The 26,005-nt window shown below is 39.0% G+C and overlaps 1 protein-coding gene across 3 annotated transcripts in view; it reads left to right on the plus strand.

The window, feature by feature from the left end:
- The window catches only part of LOC134529716 (lachesin), a 38,837-nt gene that overhangs the window by 3,270 nt on the left and 9,562 nt on the right, over positions 1-26,005 (plus strand). For all 3 annotated transcript variants that reach the window (XR_010074680.1, XR_010074681.1, XM_063364088.1), the window contains exons 2-5: positions 1,335-1,576; positions 2,260-2,516; positions 15,293-15,556; positions 19,654-19,793. Coding sequence is in view for 1 of the 3 variants with exons in the window: in XM_063364088.1 (XP_063220158.1) it covers positions 1,335-1,576; positions 2,260-2,516; positions 15,293-15,556; positions 19,654-19,793 (903 nt within the window). In the remaining 2 variants the exon portion in view is untranslated. The remainder of the gene's footprint in view (positions 1-1,334; positions 1,577-2,259; positions 2,517-15,292; positions 15,557-19,653; positions 19,794-26,005) is intronic.

Raw genomic sequence — 26,005 nt, forward strand, 5'->3', positions numbered from 1 at the left:
GGACCTAACAGGAGTTACTCAAGCAGTGACAGCTTTCCTGTCTCAGCTTGCAACCCTTAGTCAGCTTCCACCTACTAGGGCTCTTGTCTTCAGTCATTGTGTTGTGAGTTGTCTCTTGAGTGAACAAGTGCTCTGTGCAAGTTCATAAGTTACAAATGGATAAACTTTGGGGAAAATGTTGCAATCCTTTTAATAAAGACAGGCATTGGGTAGCTAAACACCTAAGGAATGTCACATCATGGATGAAAAAGCTAAATGATATTATTGAAGATTGAATAAAATTTTGCACTTTTTGTCATTTAGAGTTAAGTAAGAAACAATCATACTTAAGTGAGGGTGAGGTTTTGAATAAAAAAACATTTACGAAAATTCTAGAAATTTTTTATTATCAGACGAAACATTACATTTTTTCCATTTTGCAATAAATTAATACTTTTATGCCATATCACAGCAGACACATGATGAGACACTGTTTACATCTCCCTTTTGCTTCTTTCCTTTTGCCCCGTACCATACTCCGACATCCACAATAACAGACAGGTACTGCTCTGCAGCAACTATGCCTTCTCCAGGTCTTCCTCAGTACTGTAGTCCCTCCTCTCCCTGGACTCTTCTGACCTTTCCATGTAAGTAGCCCTTATCTCCCTCGTTTTCTTCCCAGTTTCTGCACTAGCTCCCTTATCTAGCTGCTTTTATTCTCTCATCCTAGCTCCCTGGCCTTAGCATGATGCCTGACCTGGTTTACTTATCCTCTGTGACTTATAATCACTTTGCTGATTATTTGGCTTCAGTTATTGTTGTATATTATTACACTCTGGTCCCTCTGTGATTCAACGTGAGCTAACAAGCAGTTTCGAGTCTAACCGTCTCGCTGCCACCTGATGACTGTGAGGCTAGTTACAAACACACACTACTCCAGTTTCAATATCTTGCAAATGCAATAAAGATTAATTAAGTAAAAACTCTCAATTCATTACATTTAATGTATTTTAACATGGATATATTTTGAGTATGGAATGCAAAATTGACTTTCAACTTTAAGATGCTTTTAATATAAAAGTTGGTTGGCAATAATGAGTGATTTTCAACACAAATTATACCAAATGGAAATTGTTTATTGTTTATGTGGTGAGGGTTGTGGGTTTGATTCCACTTCCAGCCAGTTGTTACCCAAGGGTTATGTCACTGTAAGGCTTTATCGATAACCACATGACATAAAACATTATCTTTACTTTTTTTAAATGTTTATCATAATAATGTTTTCACTAAGCCTGTGTTACTGCGAATGGAAACGGCAAAATGATGCCAGGGTACTCTGTGCTGGTGTGTTTCAGCATGGGGCCAGAGGACCCCCACCATCTCATACATCTCGCAGCTGCAAATCAAGGACATCGGTGGTGTAGTGGAGCTGGAGTGTTCGGTGCAGTATGCACAGGACTACCCGGTGCTGTGGATGAAGATTGATCAGTTCCGCACCACTGAGCCCCTGCCCATCTCCACTGGCAGTGCCTTGATTATCCGCGACAGCCGCTTTGCTCTGCAGTACGAGACGGCCAGTTCCACCTACACACTGCAGGTAACCGTCCTCACTGTGTCACGCTCTCTAGCTTTACTTTTTAGTTCTATGTACGTTTCAACACATGTGATTTTTCTTTGGCTGTAAAGTATAAGTGATTGATCCCAGTTGTGTGAAGAAATGAATGTAGAAATACATGTATCTCTTAACTATAATGTTGCACATCTTCAGCCCCAGTGTCACGTGCCATATTGGATTTGAGTTTTTTTCGCTAGTTTCAAATTTTAACCAAAATAGTGTAAAAACTGAAGCTTTAAATCTGTAGCTGTGGAAAAAACAGAAAATGAAATTTCACATCTCACCTTAAATTGATTGTATTGCACATGTGATCAGCATGCATTCTTAAATGCCACAAATTATTTTATTGTACTTGCCTAAAATACATGTTTGTGATGAGCCCAATAAATATTTTTGAAGGCATCCTCGAAGGTGGTGATCATGAAGGCATTATGTTCATGTAGCAAAGGTTGTTCTTTTTGATCCCAACAACCTGCATCACTAAAATTTATGAGCAAGTTGATACCCCAGTTGTTTGCAGCTCAGAATAATTTTGGAAAGTACCGTCATCTGTGCAATAACCATCTCATGTCAAACCCTATACTTTTTCTTTACTTAATTTAAGTAGCATATTTGTAGTGGTGATTGTTTTGAAGTGATAGCAACACAATGTTTGTCTTGTTCAGATCAAAGACATCCAGGAGACTGATGCTGGGTTCTACCAGTGCCAAGTAATCATTGCTCTGAACAACAAGATATCTGCAGAAGTGGAACTGCAAGTGCGTCGACCACCCATCATATCCGACAACTCGACACGCTCCTTGGTGGTGAGCGAGATGCAGTCTGTAAAACTTGAGTGTTATGCGAATGGATATCCGGAACCAAGGATATCGTGGCGGAGAGAAAATAATGCAGTTTTGCCAACAGGAGGATCTATTTACAGGTAAGTCTTACTGTTACTTTTGTAATAAAGAAGGGAAATGTTTAGTTTAAGGATGTGGAGGGATTGTGTGTAATGTAATGTTATTCTATGAAGTCTGCCTGGAGCAGCGTATTGCTTGTTGGGTAGAGCCAGGTCATGGCATGAAGGTTGCCTTGCTTACCACAGTCACTATCTCTTAAACTCACTTTCCCCAGTGCTGGTCCTTTTGCTTCTATGTTGACAGTGTCTGCTAGATTGCATCATTAAGCGAGGAAACAGATTTGGTAACCCCATTGGTAGTGACTGGACAATAAAAAATGCAGGTTTTCCAGCACAACAACTTTCACACAAACACACACACACACACATGCCAGAAACATACAAAATTGGATTTTTTTTTGCATGTTTTGCAAATTAATTTAAAAAATGTAACTCAAATAATTTTGAAAAATTCCTAATTTACTTCAGGTATGTAAGTCCTAAATAAAAAATCATTGAAATTAAAGAGGGTAAGGTAGAATGTGTGTGCTGGTTTGACTTAGAATCAACCGTAGTGAGTCAGTGTTTACTACTACACGCCCAAGCCAACTGTGGTCCCGAGGAGGGGAGTGACGGGAGCGCTAGTGTCGCAGTGAGAGAGGGGTGGGGAATGAGGAGGGGTTGGCAGTAGGGGAATACCGTTAGCTGTGGAAGCAAGAAGTATACACATGCGTTCATAAGTGTACGCAACATGTAAGCATGATTACCTGGATGAAACGATGGCCGTGAAGCGCAGTCATGCAGTAAGAAATGTTGTGATAAGCTGAAGGTACAGTCGTATGTAACAGCGAAACACAGTGTCTACGAAGATGTCACAGTGTCACAGCATCACATTGTACCGTTTGTGTTATAATAATTATATCACTCAGCACCATATTTAACATACATGTCGGTATACATTTGCCTATAATCAAAGAAAATATTGTTTGTGTGATTAATTAATGAAAAAAATGCAAGAAACATTTCAACACAGTAACAAACGCCCACTCAGCCATTTAGTTCTTCAATTCCTGATATGTTACCATTGGAATATGTGCTGCTGTTGTCCGAAAAGTCCCATTCACTGTCTGAGCTGGACTCGCCAAAGTTAACAACAATTTTCTCAATTTCGTGCTCCATTAGACAGTCAACTGTCCAGTACTCTGCTTCTGTATGTTTTACATGTGAAGGCTTCCATGAGCTTCATGGGACAGTGTAAACAGGTGAAGTACATTCACGTGAACCTTCAACTGCGTGTAACACTATCCTAAAAATACTGAATAAATTATGCTGAATAAAAGGTTTTCAAAGAGGTAATCTAACAATTATAGCCAAGGACGGATGCAAAGGTTGAAGTAGCAAATAGTTACATTAACTTAGTTCGTTTAATCATGGGCAAAGGCCTCACGTGGTTATCATACAAATACATCATTCTTTCACATATAATTAATACTTGCTTAATACTGATAGTGCTAGTACACATGCCACGGCAAAATACGTGAACGCATATCTATATTTTCTTTAGGATTAAATGCTTGATTGAATACATAATATTAACTTGATAAATACGTGAAAGAAATTTTACAATTAAGTATTAACGCTTACACACAAGGATAATGAACACTAACATGCCTCATTAGAGAATACAAAAACGTCAAATGAACATGCAGGCGACCGCGGCCTAACCTACACTAGGCGGTATAAGCTTACTGTAAAGCATGATAAGGCATGATAAAAAAGGAAAATTTACAAATTAATACATTAAATTCATTACGAAAAAAACAAGTCCTAACGAAGACTGTAGACCAGACGGGGAGAGACGTCAAACAAACTATGCATGGTACTAATACAAAAACGATCAAGGAAAACAATAAGTGCCAAATAGAATTTAGACGGTGACGGCCGAAATGGAATTTATAGTACGGCTATTACCAAGTACCGTTTACATTACTGTAAGGGTCACCACCTTACAACACTTACGTGCATTCTCCCCGCTGTCACACACTCTCTCTAAAGCAAGTATCAGACTACATGCTTAATTCACGACCAGCAACGACTGACTGCTAACGAACAAGAAGAGCCTTCAAGGCATTACACCTAGTTTTAATTAAGCAAGAGGGCGCCACGCGCATGCGCGGACACCTCACGAGGGGAAGACAAAACACAGCACTGGACGCAGAGAGGGGGGGGGAAGGTAGGAAGGGAAGGAGCGCCGAAGTCCGCCGCGCGGCGCGAAGTTCAAGTGACGCGCACCGACCACTTCAACTCCCCCACCCTTGACGAACGCAACCGCGAGCCTCGCCAACCAAGTCACAAGGAAGCGAGGAACTGCAGGTCCGGTCACAACACTCTTGAAGTAACTCAAATGTCAAGTCAACACAATTCTATGTGTGTATAATAACAAAAGTGTATCTAACTGACGATTTCTTGAAGTGAGTTCAACACATTTCTCTGTGTATACAAATACAAACAATGTTTCTAAATAACAATTTCTTGAAGTGAGTTCAACACATTTCTATGTGTATACAAATACAAACAATGTTTCTAAATAACAATTTCTTGAAGTAAGTTCATGACTGGCATAAGTTTCCGTGTAGGACACCAAGTAAGGATTATCAGTGTATCCACAGAAATAAAGAGTCTTCAGCGTTTCCACTGAAATAAAGACTCTTCAGCGTTTCCACTGAAATAAAGACTCTTCAGCGTTTCCACTGAAATAAAGACTCTTCAGCGCTGAAGAGAAAGTTTAGAGTACGGGACGTCCCTAATAAATTCAATGTCGGACAGCATCTTCTTCATCCCAGAGTAGCAGGAACAGCATGCCTTCACCCAGCGCGAACCCAGGGCAAGAACGGCGGGCGTCCCCACCGCCTGCCCACGCTCGGCGCCTGGCAGGCAGGGCCATCCGAAGCGGCCGCTGCAGAAGAGTCAGTCTCCGCACGCGTCACGGCCCCTCACGGGCAGGAGACGGCGGCGACTACATGCCACCGCTCCTCATCGGTGACGTGACGGCGACCAACGTCCCAACAAGCAAGTGACCTTGCAGACACGACGAACCCGGCGGGCGGCTGCGGTCACGCTATCTCGGGCAGGGCGAGGAGCGTCGGGTGCGCTGCGGCGCGAAGTCCTCTTCTGGGCGTGGCGGGAGCATCGGTGGGAGGAAAGGAAAAAAAAAAGAGAAGGAAACACGAACACCCATACAACAACAAAAAAAACTAAGTCCAAAAAAAGGAAAAAAAAATTATTGATGAAATTTCTTTAATTGACCCACATGGGCCTTTTTATATTTTCTAGAACCAGAAGGGTTACGCAATAGGACCGTGTTGTCTCCCAAAAATCTATCAATCACAAATGGCCCAACAAAAGCAGAAATCAATTTTGAATTAACATTATCAGCCAGTTTTGGCAATTTAAAATTCTTTAAGAGAACCAAGTCATTAACAGCAAAACCATGAGGTCTCCGCGTAGCGTTATAAGAGGCGGCTACAGCCTCGCGGGCCCTCTTAAGATTACAACTCACATCGTCAAGCATGGCCTCCAGGGAATCACTGTCAGAGGCGAGTTCCAGAGGCGGCAGTCCCCAGGAGTTAAGCAAAGGATGGGTCAACTCACGGCCCATGAAGGGGATGGAAGGGGGAAACCCTGTCGCCATATGGACAGCAGAATTAAACGCCACGTTGATGAATTCAAGGTCACTGTCCCACAATGACTGGTCATCCCTGTAATAAGCAGTTAGAGTGGCTTTAAGCACCTTGTTTACACGTTCAGACTGATTACCCTGGGGGCAATAGGGACTACTGTAAATGGGTTTAATAGCCCATTCAAAACACATATCCTTAAATAATACAGACCGGAAGTAACGGGCATTATCACAGGTTATCATAGCAGGAGCACCAAAAAATTTCCACACTTGCTCTCTTAAGGCTTTAACAATACTAGTCGCCTTCATATTTTTTAAGGGGAGTAGTAACACAAATTTGGAAAAGATGTCCAGAACCACTAGAATGCAAATATTTCCCTTTTTGGAGCGTGTAAGGGGGCCAAAAATATCCATATGCAGAACGTGCCATGGAGCAACCGGGGGATCCGCACAATACAGGCCAACCTTGGCACATTGCGGGGGTTTAGAAACCTGGCAGTCAACACAGGACCTCACGTGGTGACGCACGTCTGCACGTAGTTCGGGCCATGCCAGATGCGCGCTGATGCGGCGGAATGTTTTTTCGATACCCAAGTGAGCACCCAACAATGAGTCATGAAAGTACTTAAGAACCATCGGACGAAGGGAGGCAGGAACCACTGCCTTCCTCTGCTTGCCAGACTTCCCTGTGTAATAAATTACACCTTGTTCCTCTACGTAGGGCGTAACAGTGCCATGATGCAAATCCCTGCGTATGCGAACGCACAGCGGGTCATCCTTCTGACAATCACGGATACTAAGAAAAGACTCTGGGAAGACCTTGCACACCGCGGCACTAATCGGCTCAGAACAAGATACTGGCAAGGCACTGGTGTCAAACTCCTCAGGGGTAAACATCCGTGACAACGTGTCAGCGACCACATTGTCACTACCCTTAAGATGGTGTAGCTTAAAGTTAAAGCGGGACAGCCGTAACACCCAGCGCCCTAATTTCCCTAGCTGGTTAGGGTGGTTAAATAACCAGCTAAGTGCCTGATTGTCAGTGTACAGGTCAAATTCCTGACAGTCCAGGTACGAGGCGAACTTCTCAACGCCGAACAAGCATGCAAGCGCCTCCTTCTCAAACACGCCGAGACGCCTTTCTCCGTCTGTCAACGATCGGCTAGCATAAGCTATGGGGCGTAATCTATCATTTTCGAGGTGACCTAAGACGGCTCCTAGAGCAATACTAGACGCATCGACCTGAAGTGCGAACCTACGCTGAAAATCCGGAAGGATCAAAACGGGAGGAGAAGACACAAGGGCCTTAAGATTATCAAAGGCTTTCTGTTGCGCGTCACCCCATTCAAAGGCTGTGTTTTTCTTGCGCAGCTTATTCAACGGACCACAAACCGCAGCATAGTCCGGTATAAAGCGTGCATAGTAACCTGTCATGCCTAGGAATCTCTGAATTCCCTTGACGTTTTTAGGGGGCGGAAAATTAACTATGGGTAAAACCTTGTCAGGGTCCATAATGAGCTTACCCTTAGAAATAATGTAACCAAGGAACTTAACATGGTCCTGGGCCAAACGAAGTTTGTCAGGATTAACAGTTAACCCAGCCGCTCGAAGACGGTCAAACACTTGAGTTAGATGTTGTTTGTGCTCTTCTAAGCTAGCGCTATAAACAATAATATCATCAATATAGTTAAAGACAAATTTATACTTCAAATCAGAAAGAATATGGTCCAGCACGCGGCTCATGGCCTGACTACCAAATGAAACTCCCATGGGCACCCTATTGAACTGAAATTGTCCCCAAGGGGTAGAAAATGCGGTGTATTTACGGCAATCAGGATGCAAGAGGATTTGATGGAAACTGGCGTTCAAATCGATGACGGAAAAAATGGCTGCCTCTACTAGGTGTTGTAGAGCGCTCTCTACCGTCGGTAATTCGTAAGAGTCCTGAATGACCTTATCATTTAGAGATTTGAAGTTGTGAACCAAGCGAAATTCTCCAGCCTCCTTTTTAGGAACTAGAAAAGTAGGCGAGCTAAAATCAGAAATAGATGGGGCAATGACCCCAGCTTCCATGAGGCGATCGACAATAATCTTCATTTTTTGTAGTTTAGGGGGTGATACTCTGTGGCCTTTGGCCTTAACAGGCGTGCGATCCTTTAAATAAAACTTGTAGGGCAATACATCACACCTACCTATACGACTGTTTATTACGTCAGGATAACGACTGAAAACGTCCGAAATCAGAGAGTCTCTGAAGGTCATGTCACTCATGTCAGGACAAGACATGACTTCAGGGGCGGCATTCTGCGGAATTAATTTAATTTTTAATGAAGGGCGAAAGCCAAAAACAAGATGCTGATTAGCCACGTCAATCAAACAACGAGTTTTCCCCAGAAAATCCAGACCAAGGATAAGTGAATGACACAAACCAGGAATAATGTAAAAATGCCAGTTCCAGGAAAATCCGGCAATTTTAATGTGAAGCTCAACTGTTCTGTTAGCGCGTACTACTTCTCCGTTAGCTACACAAATAATGACGTCAGGGCACGTAGTCACACGGCTCTGCAATGCAGGAAATTTATTACATAAGGAATCAAAAAAATCAGCACTCAACAAAGAACGAGTGGCTCCGGAATCCACTAGAGCCGGAACAATATCACTAAACAAATTAACATGAACAAAATTGTGAAATTAATGAAAGGCGGCTTTTCTCTGACGACGATCGCGGCGACCGCTCATACGCCCTGATCGGGGCCCGTTTCCCGGACACTGGTCCCTATAGTGCCCTGCGCGGTTGCACCTAAAGCATTTGCGTAAATCACGGCTCACAGCGGGCTGCGTGCACTCAGACACCGCGTGACCGAACTTTCCGCAGTTGGCACACCTAGACCGGCTGGCCTTAAGGCCGGGCGCATTAGTGGGAGGGGGGCGCCTGTCGGTAGCGCGGCCGGAGCCGACAAGAGGCTCGGTTACACTAGCCGCACAATCAACGAGCTGCGGCGCGCGCGTAGCACGAGCAGACTGAGAATAAACCTTCACAGCAGGCTGAAATTCTAAGTATTTAGGCTTATAAAACCGCGATGTAGATGAAATGGGGAATTCCTCCTTATATTTTCTAACAGCGAGCAAGCGATTCTCCACTTCAGAGCTCCACTTGCGTAAAGCATTCAAAGTTGTGGGAGGACTAAGCATGGCGCTATGTTGAAGCACAAGCGGAGAGACATTCCCTAATATAGTTTGTACTAACTCCGTTTCCGTGAGATTTAAATTAAGAACGGCCGCATAATTGGCCACGGAATTAATGAACTGAAGAGTGGGCTCGTTAGGCAATTGAAACCTAAATACTAAGTCTCGTTTACAGCTCTCAAGCACACGTGGAGGACAGGCAAATTGCAAAACTGAGCTCTTGAACTGAGCAAAAGAAAGATTCTGAGTAATTGCGTCAGTAAGTAATTGCAAAAATGCGGCTCCACAGAGACTCAGCAGGGCCTTTAACAATTCTGCCTCACTAACTAATTTCAGCCCTTCAAGACGTGATGCCGCACTTAAAAAATCCAAAACAGCTCGTGGCTCGCAGCTATCAAGCCGAGGAAGAAGCTTAAGGTTAGAAAAAAATATTTTTGTATTAAATTTTGAGTTCAATGCGGGGCCAGAAGGGGGTGGGAACTGCAGAGACGGTACCTCATCAGCTGATTCCCAGGAGTTACGAACATGCTGGACGAGTAGGCTCCTCAAAACAGCAACAGTAGCGCCCTCCTCGAAGGAAACGCCCTCCTCGGAGAGGATTTGAACCAGCTCGTCACGGCGCAGACGATACACCCATCCCGTGACCGGTGACCCCATGGTGCATGCAAGACAAAAGAGAAAAACAAAAACGTTAATAGTCAGCATAACACAACAGAGTTGCGCAGTTGAAGGCTTCCATGAGCTTCATGGGACAGTGTAAACAGGTGAAGTACATTCACGTGAACCTTCAACTGCGTGTAACACTATCCTAAAAATACTGAATAAATTATGCTGAATAAAAGGTTTTCAAAGAGGTAATCTAACAATTATAGCCAAGGATGGATGCAAAGGTTGAAGTAGCAAATAGTTACATTAACTTAGTTCGTTTAATCATGGGCAAAGGCCTCACGTGGTTATCATACAAATACATCATTCTTTCACATATAATTAATACTTGCTTAATACTGATAGTGCTAGTACACATGCCACGGCAAAATACGTGAACGCATATCTATATTTTCTTTAGGATTAAATGCTTGATTGAATACATAATATTAACTTGATAAATACGTGAAAGAAATTTTACAATTAAGTATTAACGCTTACACACAAGGATAATGAACACTAACATGCCTCATTAGAGAATACAAAAACGTCAAATGAACATGCAGGCGACCGCGGCCTAACCTACACTAGGCGGTATAAGCTTACTGTAAAGCATGATAAGGCATGATAAAAAAGGAAAATTTACAAATTAATACATTAAATTCATTACGAAAAAAACAAGTCCTAACGAAGACTGTAGACCAGACGGGGAGAGACGTCAAACAAACTATGCATGGTACTAATACAAAAACGATCAAGGAAAACAATAAGTGCCAAATAGAATTTAGACGGTGACGGCCGAAATGGAATTTATAGTACGGCTATTACCAAGTACCGTTTACATTACTGTAAGGGTCACCACCTTACAACACTTACGTGCATTCTCCCCGCTGTCACACACTCTCTCTAAAGCAAGTATCAGACTACATGCTTAATTCACGACCAGCAACGACTGACTGCTAACGAACAAGAAGAGCCTTCAAGGCATTACACCTAGTTTTAATTAAGCAAGAGGGCGCCACGCGCATGCGCGGACACCTCACGAGGGGAAGACAAAACACAGCACTGGACGCAGAGAGGGGGGGGGGGAAGGTAGGAAGGGAAGGAGCGCCGAAGTCCGCCGCGCGGCGCGAAGTTCAAGTGACGCGCACCGACCACTTCACATGTAAAATAGCATTTTGCCATTCTTCTTTGGTGACGCTATTGATTGCTTCTGTTGTGATGTTTTCAATGGTACGTGATGATTGAGCGACATTTTTTTCAGCAACACGTGATTTCACAATGTTCCATACATACTCAATAGCGTTAAGCTCACAGTGGTATGGTGGTAATCTTATTACTTCATGCCCATGTTCTTCTAACATCTCATCTATGCAAAACCTGGGAGGTGGACGTCGACCACGAATGAGCTGGAGGAGTTCACATTTTGTCATATCATTGTCATGCGGAATGTTGTTCTGTAACCATTGGATGATATCTTGTTTTCTTGTACCGGCTGTTGGTGACTTATTTAACTGAACGGAATGATAAGGGGCATTATCCATTACAACCAACGAATTAGCAGGCAGATTTGGAATAAGCTTGTCTTGCACCCATCTGTAAAAGTTTGCGAAGTTCATCTCGTCGTGATAATCGCCACTTTTACCTTTGGACTTCAAAATGAGATATGCACCTGGAATGAAACCTAGATCGCAACCTTCATGTACGATTATCCAACGTTGACCAGCGCTGTCATTCTTCAAAACACCGGGTGTTTCGTTGTCTTGCCAACACTTGCTTACTGTGTACGTCAGGTGAATCCAGGTTTCGTCAATGTACACAACTGTTTTTTTTTTCTTTTCACCAGCCTGCTCATTTGCTTTCATTCGACGTAAATATTTGCCCCTACAAGCAACAATGTCATTGCATTCCATTAATATTTTCCTTTTATTCTTGCATTTTTTGAACCTGAAACCCAATTTATGCAGGATTTTCCTCATAGTTTCTTTTCGTCCAGGGAAATTTATTTCTTCTTGTAACACTGCAAGAAGCTTATTAAGTGTTGGAACCTGTTCTTTCACCGTATAAAACTGTTGTACCGTGCGCCGTATTACCCCAAGGTCAAACTCTTTAACCGATATCTTGTAACTACTTGCTTTTCTTTTCTTTCCTGTAGTGCGCAAAATTCCCCCACTGATAGCGGCTTCTTTACTTTCTTTTCTAATTTTGCATATTGTTCCTTTCGATTTCCCTGTTGCTGCGGCCGCACGCTTTGTTGCATTACATAATGGATGGGTCAGTTTGCCTGATGCCTTCTCCTGATCACAAAATGCAATCACATTGCTAATCACTTCCCTGCACTGGCTATGTATAGTTTTGTGTTTTGTTGTACTGCCCGATGCCATTTGTCAATACACGTTATATTACAGTCACGCACGCTTCGAAACCTTGCTCCGCTTTCAAAGGATCCGTGAAATACTCCCGTATCCGCGCACTGTGTCGTGACTTATGGTAACAACTCTACTTGCCGTCCCACCCGCGACATGACGCGCTTCGACCCTTGAGGCGGACTAGGGAAAGGGAGGGGACAGTGTGGCGGAAGGGATGACGTTGGAGGGAGGGGTCCGTCTGACCTTGGGTAGTTCACATTTTTCCCGGGACCACAGTTGGCTTGGGCGTGTAGTACATGTTGATCAAAAGAAACTTTCAAAGCATTCCATAACCTAAAATGGGGTTTTTCTTGCCAGGACAGTGTGTCCAGCGACTGGGAAAAGTTAGGGAATTTTGTGAAAATATTGCTGATTGTTAAAATTAAAAGTAAATTATAATTTAAACCTGCCGACTTTTAGGGTTTAGCTTGAATTCTTACAGAAAAGTGTGTGTGTTATGTTTTTACGGAGGATGCACACATTTATCGTTTTATTATTCCTTCTCATTTTTCCCTTGCTTAGCCATGCTTTGTCAAGTGACAAGTGCTATAATTGTCACACCAGACACAGTATTCGTCAGTTTTTATATGATTATTTTGGTACTATTTTAGGATCCTTTTATGGGACAATAAGATACCATACTTTCTACAACTTGCATAATTGCAGCAGATCTATTTATTTATATTATTTTAGGTAATGGTACAGTACTGAAAACATTTGGTGATTTGTGGCAGATGGTATATGCCATTTTGTTTGTTTTCATGAGACATTTGATCTTAAAAAACTAAAATGGAATGTAGTGATAGGGTAACTATAGTGACTGTTAATGTTGCAATATTTAGCTAATGCATGGTTAACGCTTTCATTGCCAGGGTATCTACATTCTGGAAAGTCAGGGAAAATCAGGAAAAAGTAGGGAAGTGGGAATTGGTCAGGGAAACAGGGAAAGTCAGAAAATCCACTTGGAATTCTGGAAACGTCATGGGATTTTCCCAGTAATAGAAATTTGAAGGGAAAATTTTATGTTCCAGTCTGCATTCAACCAGACTGAAAGAATTTTTTTTTGGATTGTGTTTTTGTGCATAGTTATTAACACCATAAAATGGTGTATACAAAGCTTTATTTAATTTATTTTAAAAAATTGCAAAATAGATAAAATATTCTGGACACCCTGAATATGTTTGAATGTGACGCCAATGACTATAAAAAAAATATGGCGGTCTTTTCAAATGTGGCGCACCTCTGCATAACCACTACTATAATGGCGTGGCCTTTAGTACTTTTGAATGTGGCGCCAGTATAAAAAGATGGCTGCCTGCAACAGATGCTTAAATTTTTTCAAAGTTGGCGACACTGTAAAAAAAAAAGATAACGGTCCCTAGCAGCGAACTTATTTAAATTTGGCGGCACCATAAAAAAGGTGACTGCAACAGCAAACGACGGTGTTTTTTTAAATACATAATGATGGCGGACTCTAGTATTTTTTTAAATATGCCGCCAGTGATAAACTTGGCGGCATCATAAAAAAATATGGCGACCAACAGCAGACAATATTTATTTTTTTACATAAAAATATGGCGGAGTTTTTAAATTTCAACATAACTAGTACTGTAAGTTTGGCGTGCCTCTGGGTGTACTGCCGCCCAACTGAAAGAATATATTCCTTATTTAATTCTTCCTCCCTCAACAGTGGCTACCGTCGCTGACTGCCGATTAGCATCCTCGGGTTCGGGACGCAGTTGCTGCGATAAAAGATTTTTATTCCTAAAAATAACACCACATCAGCACTTCCAAGCTTTGGAAAAATAAACCAAGATGGCTGTCTGTGACATCACCAGCAGACAACCACCACCCTCGCCTTGTGGCCCAAGCACATGATGCCACGCCCACCTGGCCACGTGGCTCGATCACATGATCCCACACTGCCAGAACAAAGATGGTGCCCATTTACACTGTCCCAGAACCCCCTCTGTCTCCCTACTACTGAAATAATATTATTAAATGTATGTATTTAATTTTGAAGTTCAAATACTAAACAGCTCAAGCGGGGGTGCATTGACAAATGTTTGTGTATAGCATTGCTTCATCCTTATTAATATAGACCTGAAAAATAAAAGCTAAACACTTGGGACGTGAAACAAAAAGTAAAAATGACAATGCTGTTGTTTTCGTTAATTACTTGTGGGGCACTAATGTCTCACTTGCTTCTTGCGGTGGTGGGATTGAAACCACACACGCGTTGCTGACAGGAGTTTCAAAAAGATGGTGCCCATTTACACTGTCCCAGAACCCCCTCTGTCTCCCTACTACTGAAATAATATTATTAAATGTATGTATTTAATTTTGAAGTTCAAATACTAAACAGCTCAAGCGGGGGTGCATTGACAAATGTTTGTGTATAGCATTGCTTCATCCTTATTAATATAGACCTGAAAAATAAAAGCTAAACACTTGGGACGTGAAACAAAAAGTAAAAATGACAATGCTGTTGTTTTCGTTAATTACTTGTGGGGCACTAATGTCTCACTTGCTTCTTGCGGTGGTGGGATTGAAACCACACACGCGTTGCTGACAGGAGTTTCAAAAAGCATCGGTAGAGAGATAGAGGGTGATGGTTTGAAGGGGAATATTAAAGCTATTTAAAGGCAGATATAAAAAACTGTTGTACCAAATCTATGCTAGTAAAACATGGTGATTTCAAAGTATAAATTGACAAATGTAAAATATTGAGTTTCTCTAATATAATAAGATTAAAAATTTTAAATTAACAACCTAACAGGTCATTACTTATAGTGAAAAATAAAGCTTCACAGTGTTATATGATTAGGAAATGAGTGTTTTTACTTGTTTTTCAGTGTCACTTTAAGTGATTAATATAATGCATGTTGTTGTGTTTGCAGAGGAAATGTGTTGAAGATCTCAGCTGTACGCAAAGAAGATCGTGGGACTTACTACTGTGTGGCAGAGAATGGAGTTGGCAGAGGAGCTCGGCGCAACATTGCTGTTGAGGTGGAGTTTTCCCCTGTGATCACGGTGCCGAAGCCTCGTATTGGCCAGGCGTTACAGTTCGACATGGACCTGGAGTGCCATGTTGAAGCCTACCCCCCACCTGCCGTGGTCTGGCTTAAGGATGATGTTCAACTGTCAAACAACCAGCACTATAGGTAAGCATGTGTGTGCTAGCTGGTGATGGTCATGTTGATGTTTTGAGCAAGATTTTTTTAGAAATCTTAATTGCCTGTGCAAAGCACTATGACCCAATTTAAACACTGTAAATGTTTCACAAATTTATTTCAGTTGTATTATTAATTTTTTATTTCTTTATAACATAAAATTTAGGGGTGCATCATTTGTCCTAATAATTAGGACACACGACTGTAAGACAAACTACAATGTCAAAGTCAATAAAGTTAGTGCACTTAGAAATAGCATGAAATTATGGAATTGAGAAACACAACGAAACATAAATGCAAAATTAACATGTTATTTAAATTTTATACGTTGAATACAACATTGTAACAGCATTTGTGTTAGTTTGCAGCAAAACAGATAGTTATGATAAACTATGCAAGTGTATTCCCTTGTACAATGTAACAGCATTTGTGTTATTTTGCAGCAAAACAGATAGTTATGATAAACGATGCAAGTATTCCCTTGTGCAATGTAAGTCAAAAATGTTTGTTCGGTTTGATTACCAAGAGGTTAACGTCACCGTAACAGCGGATAACCGCAGTAAGATGTTTCGGCATGGTCGACACTAAATGGCTCAATGTGTCTGTAGGAATTTTTACCCATTCCTGCTGCAGATAATCCTGTAATTGTTGTATATTGCGAGGATGACACTGGACCATCTTCCTCTTAAGAATTCTCAAAATATTCTTTATAGGAGATAGATCCTGACTTGTTGCTGGCCACTCTAAAACAGGGATACATTTCGTACGTAGCCATGTTTGTATTATCTTCGCCGTATGTGGCAGTGCGTTATCTTGTTGGAAAATATATAATTTTCTGCCAAACAATCACTGCACTGATGGGCTTAGATTCACATTAAAAACTTCTATATAGTCTGGAGCTTTTATTGTACCCATACAAAAGTAAACATTTCCAACCCCATTTGCTGCCATGCAACCTCACACCATCACAGAGCTTGGTTTCAGAACCAGGCGCTTGTAACAGGTTGGATCATTTGCTTCGTCCGTCTTCCTAATAACCTTTCGACCAATATTTTCATATGAAACTTGAAAAGTAGATTCATCTGTCCACAGTACCTTGTTCCACTGAGATGGAGTCCAGATGAGGTGAGATTGGGCATATGTAACATGCTGAGGTTTATACGATGAAGTGAGAAATGGCTTACGTCTTGTTTTGTAGAATGCGTAGCCACACCTTTTGATACACCAACATGTAGCTGCTTCGGAAATAGTCTTTCCAAAACTTTCTCTTGCCCGTGTGACTAGGTCTGCGACTGCCAAGTGCTTATTGTTAGGGACCCCAGAAAATGGTAAATAAAACTGGCTCATTTCGGTGTAAAAAAAATGACAAAAGCGGTGCAAAAAATCGGTGTAAAAATAAGCAAGCGGTGCTAAAAATCTGTGTAAAAATTTGGTGAAATACATTAAATTGAAATTGGCAAACGAGGATTGTTTTGTTTCAATTTTTTTTAAATTTTAATATTAAACATAAAATGCACTCAGTTGGCAAACACTAAAAGTTTTTAGTGTTTCTAGTTTTCTTCTTGGTCTTGTCTCCTTTACAGCAACAAATGGTGCTTAACTACTGCGCACACACAAAATAATAAAAAAAATTTTAAAAATGCAATAAAAATACTGAACCACAGTACCGTGAACATATTTATTTAACCAGGTCCTCATGTTTGGGTCATCTGCTTTTTCCAAAGGTATGTTTGCCCCGACCATCATTTCAACAAAGTCAATTATAAATTGTTGTTTGTTTACAACTATGTTTTTAGAAGTTTGCAAAGCAGCTCCTATAGACGTCTGTTTTGCAGTACCGGTAATCGACGTTGATGTCGCACATAATTTTTTTTTATGAGTTGCGTTAGAAACGTGTTTTAGGCATGTGTCTCGACGCATCCAGTCCACACGAACGTTGCAAAACTTACACATTATTATCTTATCCTTAACATCAAATATATAAAATCCTTCCTGCTTCATCTCTCGTTCTCGATCGAAAACCGTAACTATTTTCGGCATCTTAAAACAAAAATAAGCAAAATAAGCATCTAGTTAGATGCTTGGAAATTAATACCGAGTAACCGAGACGACATAAAAAAAAACACTACTGCAAGCTGCACCGTAAAAACATTTATGCCGTAGTGGCACGCACACGAAAAAATATTTTGTTCGGCCAGAATGAAACTATTATGTAAGCGTAAATATTGTGTTCGCTTCTGTGCGCTAGAATTTTTGAGAACTAATACCAACTACACGAAAATTGTGTTCGTAACGCTGCTACATAGCGGCAACGTACCTAAATATACACGTTGGCCGCCATGTTGGAACTACAATCGATTTCGTTACGCGATATCAATACAATCGATAGTAAGATTATTTACAGTATCCGACCAATGTAAACATTCTTGGTAACGGAAATTACGTGGATTTCGCGCAAAGTTTCGTGTTTTGTGAAAAAATATCAGATTTCGTGAAAAAGGTGAAATAGTGCCCAATTTCGCGGTATTTCGTGTATTTCGCGGTTTACCATTTTACTTCTCGATCCGTCCACGTTTGCTTCCCACCAGGAGCCTTTCCTTTGCAGCTATTTCCAGTTGTAGTTAAACATTTTATAATAATACACACTGTGGATTGTGTTAAGCGGAACATTTGGCCAATTTGGCGCTGTGAAATACCATTTTGGTGCTGTTGTGTTATTTGGTTGCGTACCGCAGGATCTGTACCTCATTCCCTTGTCATGCTTTCGCTTAGCACTGATAACGATCCCGAATTGCTTTCACTTGTATGCTGTTTGCTTCCTCTGACGTCACTGCCTCAGAATTGTGCGCAAAATGGCATAGTCTTGTTCTTTCTACGGAACAAACTATATGGGAGCGTTGGGATTCAGAATGCACCTTTTAGACTAACTTTCTGTTCTTTCTTTGTTTTATGAGTTGTGACACTTGTACATTGTCTAAAACTACATATAACTATGCATTTTAAAATGTTTGGATGATAACCCAATTTTTTTTTTTTTAATTACAGAAACCAATGAACGAATTTCATTGACGTTAACTTTGTATTTGCTGGTTGGTGGATATAAGCATAATTTTACTGAGAAAAAAAAAACCTTTGAACAGGGATGTGATCTATGCCTATTTTTGACCCACCAAAGCCTAGGTTGCTCTACCTACCTATAGAAGGTAATATATTTAATTAAAGCAAGAGTTCTAAGAGAACTGGAAATTAGATAGTTAACATGTTGGTGAATATACAATTTGGAGTCTAACATGTTACCAAAGTTTTTAAATTAAAGGTGTATTGGAAATAGTACTTTTTTTATCTAACATTTAATATATATCTAATTGGGTAAAGTTTTCTTGCGAAAGTATCAGAATATGTTTTTGTCTCAATTTTCTGGCAGGCATGTTCATGGTATTGTTTGAAAACACGTTTTATGATTCTGAAAATTAAAGCTACAAAACCTAATGATAAAATATCATCTTTATTCTAAAGATTATGAATTATTTTCTTATATCTATTAAATAAATCAGCAAACCTATAAAAACCAGGAACTAACAAACAGTTTGACCCTGTTTATTATTAGTAGTTGGTCTTAAACCCTCTAGAAATTTTATGCAGTCTCACCAATGATAGAGGTGTGACAAAGGATTAATACTGGGGAAAAAAACTATGTGGTGCAATAATCTTAAAGATAAAACTATGTTGCTACTATTTGTATTATCACCAGGGTAAGTGAGTATGTATTTATTTTCCTGTCTATTGTGAATTATTAAACTTTTTGTTTATTACTACGTCAAAAATTGGCTGCAATTATTACAATAATATCTCCCTCAAAATTGGCTGCAATTTTTACAAATATCTCCCTCAAAATTGGCAAGGGACACACTTGTTTTTTGTCATGTTTTGCTTGTAAAATAATTGGAAAAATATTTTTTCAGCATTGAAAAGCATGCAGCTCTGATTATGGAAAACTGTAGCAGTGACCAACACTTTGTTGTTTTCACGACACTCATAATTTGCCTGTGGTTCATGTTCTGTGTTTGAGTGAATGTTATACATTGCAGCATCTCTCATTTTGCAACTGCTGACGAATTCACGGACACAACCATTCGAGTGATCACCATTGAGAAGCGTCAGTATGGGATGTACATTTGCAAGGCTGCCAACAAACTTGGAACTGTAACTGCTGAAGTGGAGTTGTTTGGTGAGTTGTTTGCTATGCCGTGCATGATGTGTTAATTACCTATTTTCAAATAAAGCTGCTATAGAAAAAATATTAATGCCATCTCTGAAATGGAAAAGTAATGTATGTTTGCAGGGTTCCCACGACAGGGCAATCTTAAAAAACAGGGGAAAACTTTGGGAATTGAAAACGCGTCTTCAAAACTGGAAAATGCAGGGAAATTAATAAAATTTTTAAGCAAACTGGATTAGTAATTTTTCACATTGGTGTGTTTCTGTGTCCTGATATCAGTCTGTTTTTTAACGACAAATTCACGTGTAGTTGAAACCCCATAGAATGAACTGCACGTTGTGGCACTGCTGCAGAAAAGCTCGGCTTGGCATGCATACCAAAGTCGCATGTTGCTGTGGCATCCATCAATCACCTCGCCGCGTGGTTACGTCTCCCCTCTTCTTGCGCGCAGCTGTCGTTTTTGTTTGAAGGGGTTTTATGTCGCACGGTTCTGCACACTGGCTTAAGGTTCTGTCTTTCGCGGAGTTGCTTATTTCATGTTCTATTAATTATTATTGATAAGTGATTTTCCGGCCAATTTTTCATGATAGCTATGTTGCTTTTGTTGTTGGGTCAAACATTGTCTCTCAAGATATTTACTAAATGTTATTTTCAAGCTGTTAAAGGTAATAAGCTGTAAAGGTAACCTGTGAATGACTATGTAAGATTACAAGCAATCTGATATTATACATACGGGAATGTAACCTCACTTATATAAGTACACTTGAAAATACATTTGAAAAAGTTTATAATAAGTTTTTATCACTAATATTCATAATAAATAATTTTTTAAAATTAAATAGACCAGTATTCAATATCAATCACTAAAGTGTATGATTTAGAAGCACATATATAATTGTTATTTGTAGAAAGCTTTTTTTCATCCTGTCAATTTTTGTTGCATGCCATTTACAAATCATAAAAATTAATTCATTTCTTTTTTCATAATGCACCTAACATCTTGAAAATACACTTGATAAAGTTTTAAATACAATTTATATCACTAATATTCACTGTAAATAAATGTTTGTAATGATATGGACCATTATTAAATATCAATCACTAAAGTATAAGATTTAAAAGACATAAATAGTTTTTGTTTGTAAGTAGTCTTTTTTTTTTTTTTTTTCATGTGTGAAAATGTTTGTAAAAATTCACTCATTACTTTTTTATAACGTGTCTAAAGATATTACTTCAAAAACTATAGCGTATATTGACAGAAGAATCTGGCAAGGTTTACATGTAACAAAACTACAGATTTATGTTAGCAGAATTTTCTAAAACACATCTGATATGTTTAGAACCAAGAAGCATCTGTAAAATGAAGGTTGTGCTTATAGATTGTGATTTAAACCAAACATGTCTCCAAATAATGCAGAGTCAGTAAGTAGTTGTTGATGTGCTGCTTTATGTAGTAGGGTAAGTGGTGGCAATCGTCCACAATTTTTAGTTTTGAATTTTTAGGGACATCAGTTAACATGATTTTATTCAATTTATGGTATGGTATCAAAATATCAGGATCTAACTCGCCATTCTATAACAACTCCATCCATGTGCAGTTATTGTTTTGGGAGATATTAATTATTTTTTTTGCAAAAAAATGTTTTTGCAGAAATTTTTTCTGTCTGGTGGGGCAAAGTTCTGGACTGCGGAGATTTGCCCCAATAGTAGAAAATGTGGGGAGAAAATGACAGTTCTTTTAATACACATTATAACTTAATTTTTGTGTCTCTAGAAAGAGTAGAATATATCATCAAACAGCAAGAAGGCCATTTTTTCAAAATCGTTTCTCTTTTCTGCCATGTCTTAAGTTTACATCTAAGTAAAAAAAAAAAGGAACAAACAAACTTTACAATAGGAACTACGAAACAAACTACATACTTCAGAAAGAATAGGAATCTTTAGTTTTCTTGGCTAATAAGAGTAAAATCACCCAAATCATCTGGGAAACTTATTTTTTGAAACCTAGCATTGTGGATCACTATAGGTTTTGATAGTTTGAGAACAATATATTTTTTGTCAATAAAGGCTTCTCCTGGAGTGTCGGAGAATTTATGAGTATTAGGATACTGCTTGAAAACATACATTTGTATCCACAGCTAGGAGAGAGGGTTTTACTTACATAAAGATGGAAAGAGCCCTGGATGTTTCATGAACTTTGATGATAGCAATCCTGAGATGTTCTTGTCCTCTTGAAAGTTTTCTGACAGGTTTTCTTTGTCAACCTCGCTTCCAACATACAGTGACTCTGCACCTAGGTCAGTGTCTATGTCATGAAGAAATATTTCATCCCCCGATTCTGAATTGCTTGAAAAATTAGTGTTGTTGTTGGGTTTTTTTTTTTGTTGCTCTTCTTATTAGTTTATTTCTTAGAAATTAAATTTTTTCAGGGAAAAACAGTTGCTTACATGTCTTCCTTACCATCAAACATTTCTCCTTTTCAGCAGTGTGTTTTTTTTTTTAAATCCAATTCTTTTTCCATTTCTTATTTATGAGGAGTTGACGTGAGAAATGCAGCCTTCAACCCTCTTACTGACAGTTTCCTCTTTATTGGTTCTTCCGTAAATGGGATTATATCTTATAGACTCTCGGCTTGATGTTGAGATTGTTGAGTGTTTTCTTTCACAAGAGGGTTATAACAGCAGCCATCTACGAGGCAGTTAGTTGATTGCTATTTTCAGGAGGCTATGTGGGGGAGATGGAGGATGTTTGGTCAGGCAGAGCTTCGTGCGAAACAATAGTCACATTGTCTTCCACTACATTGACCAAAATCATTTGGTTATTTTCATTCTGTAAGTCTTCTCTTCCTCAGCTGGAAGAAAGTTGTCATCTGTGAACCTATTCACATCCAAGGGATAAATTCCTGTAGATATTGAAACCTGATAGTGCCTTCCTTCTGGAATGCTATCTTGAAAGCTTCTGCAACACATTAACTATTGAAAACTTCCCTTGGGAGGGGGGGGGGGGGTTGTGGACATCCCATGTGTCAACAGCAACATTGTAACATTTTTTTTATGGTCCGAAGAAATTACGATCAAACGGTTGAATCTTGTAGCTGCTGTGTGGTGGCAAAATGTGGTTGGGTTTTGCATAACTCGCAGCCTCAATAGTTGTGTGTGAAACTTGACTATCAAGAAAGTAAGAAATGAACTTGGGGGTTATCATGTAGTCTTTATCAGTTATGCCAATATCACATCCTGTTGGCCCTCCTTTAATTAAAAATCAATTAATATTTTAGTGCGCATAAATGAAATATGGAGGTACGTAGTAACCTGTAGCACTTATAGCACAACATTATTAATAGTCTGATCCTGATCAGCAGCATCTGTTTTAAATACATCTCTTTTCCTCTTGGGGTCACATGTTTTGGAAATTTATTTGGCACTGTTTGTACCCCAATTTCATCCATGTTGTATATTTGATTTGGAACTAATCTGAGTTTTATCATGGTGGTATCCAAGTTTTTGAAATACGTTGAGCATTGCACCTGATGGAAACCCATTGTTTGAGTCACACTTGTTTCGCAGTGAGAGGTTGTTCCCCTTCATGAAATTTAGAGTGAAATCCTTCTCGGCTAACTTGGCCTTGGTTGAGAATTAATGGGTAATTGTATTTTCCTCAACATATTTAATAAGAAGGAATCTCAAGGATTTAAGTGTCACACCAAATAAGTGTTTTGTCAAGTGAATGTTTTCTTCCTTTGACATCAATTTCACAGCATCTTTTCCTTGAATCAGGCTTCTTTAGCAGCTTTGCAAATTGAGAATCCTCTTTGAATCAATGAACTTGCGACTTTAAGTTGTTCTTCCGTCATTTCTTTGTAAATTTTCTTCCTTGCATAGTTCTTGGAACAAAATAAACATTTAGGATAGATATATAGATAGGTATGTTGGTAGTTACCTAACAGAAATCAGGTTATGAATAAAAATGTGTGCAGGTAGCTATTAATCTTAAAATTAATGAACTTCCGTATATACTTAGTAAATCTTAAAAGATAATAAAAATTTATACTTTTTTGTTTTTATCATTTTTCTGTTTTAAGAAAGTAGGTTTTGAAACCATCAAGTACTGAAGAGGCAAATGTTTGCAATCTTAGGAGTGTGAAGAATTGACCCAAAAAAGAGTTGTGGAGACTTACATCATTTCATAATGGTGGGATGACAAGGCATTGTCTTTTATAAACAAAATCAAACGTGAAAGTTAAGCCATAGTTTTCAACAGAAAGTTTAACAGCCTGAATAAGTATCACCATTCTTCCACAATATTGAACGGAAACTTCAAAAATATTGTAATACACACATGAAAAACTGACTTAATTTTTTCTGTCCCCGTGTGATCTGTCTCCATGAGATCTGGAAGGGCCATTGGTGGATATAACAGCAACCTGTTGTGGCTAGACCTGCCGAGTAATCGATTATCATCAATAAATGGCATTATGGACAGTTCATGATTCAACAGTAAGTTATTTTTGTTTGTTGAATTTTATGAAGGTTATAGAGATGTAGACCTAATTTTTTCAACTGATTTTTGAGGATTCTTTCAGTTGCTTATAATTGTAATTTATTACCAAATAAAAAAATTCTTGTGTTTTAATGCATTGCCAATATAGAACAAATTTTAAAAATAGATTTTAAAAATTGGTTCAGAATATTAGAGATAAATTTAACTTTTTTACACCAAATATTTATACTTTTTCTATGATTTTACACCAACATTTTGACATGCTTTTGCCTTATTTTAATACAGCTTTTGGTCAGTTTTATTTACATTTTTTTGGGTTCCCTAGCAATTGTGTGTAATGATAATGGGCTGGTAGTTTATTCAAACCAAATTTTCAAACCTATAAAAATAATAATGTATTAATAATTAGATATTTTGTATTTATTACTGAAAATACATAACAAAACAGGAGATATTACTTTAATATAAATACGATATAGGTGGTGCACACACAAATTTATGTGAAATAAAGAAACAGATATAAATCTGTCATTATTATTTCTTTGCTCATGATTCATTTGCTAACTTAAAAATGAGTAATTTATGTACACATATATTTTTTTTTAAGTTAAAACCAGCCAAAAATGGTTAATTTGGTAACTTAGTTACCTTGTTTTAAATATTACATTGTAATTTTGATACATGAGCTTTTTTTTTTATTATGTGTCCTTTAGAAATGTTCAACAAATATTTAAAATTATTTTTTTCCTCATACTGTCGCCAGGTACGTTATATCCGGTAGGGTGGAATATCTGGTTCTCTCTCTTTGCGGGGTCGTTGAACTGTGCGCAAGACTGCAGTGCTCCAGCGATCATGACTTGTTCCTTTTATTTCTCAGCACAGCCAGGAAATCATTTTCACGCTTGACTGAGTCATATGCGATTCAGTCTTACCTTCTTTTTTCTGGCATGAATACATGTTATAATCAGGTTTCCGGTTTTAAAAGTGCAGTGCAACAAAAATAGGATATAATTTTGTAACGTTGTAATGCTACTTAAATTAATTAAAATAACTGTGGAAATATAAGTGTGAGGCAGAACGTAGGTTTGGGGGAAAAGTAACACTCTAGAGAACTCGCTTATCTTATTATAATTTCTGCAAGAGGTAAACCACAAATTCTTTTGACTTAAAAAAATTTGGCCTCTCAGTAATTTTTTCTAAGTTCCCTACCCCGTACATGGTGTTTCTAGTGGAAGTTAAAACCAGGGACTTACTTGGAAATGATTAACATTAAATTATAAAAATTAACATTTTATAAGTTAACCAAATACTTATAATTACAAAGTGGTCTTCTAAAGTTACCAGATTAATCTTTAATGACAACTATGAAATCATCTTTGCAAGACCGCAGCTCTAATTAAAACTCCGAGATAGTGTCACAGTTTATTTACTTCATCAGCAATTAACCTTAACCTAAGTTAAAAAAAAGTGACAATGAAAGATGATAATTAAAGATAATCCTCAGGGAATGTAGTGTCCTTAGAGGGACTCTCAACTTAAGATTACATAAAGAGAGTGACTCCACAACTAGAACTACGGGCCTCACATCTTCAACTCAATGACATTCTGCCAATTCTAACCCGGCCCATGAGGCAGTGGCATTGTGCAGCGACGACCAGATGCTCAGAGTGCTCCAGGCTGTGGACGTTGATTAGTCACATGACTCAGCTCTGCAAGCGGGA

This window comes from Bacillus rossius, chromosome 2 (genome assembly GCF_032445375.1).
Source record: "Bacillus rossius redtenbacheri isolate Brsri chromosome 2, Brsri_v3, whole genome shotgun sequence".
NCBI lineage: Eukaryota > Metazoa > Arthropoda > Insecta > Phasmatodea > Bacillidae > Bacillus > Bacillus rossius.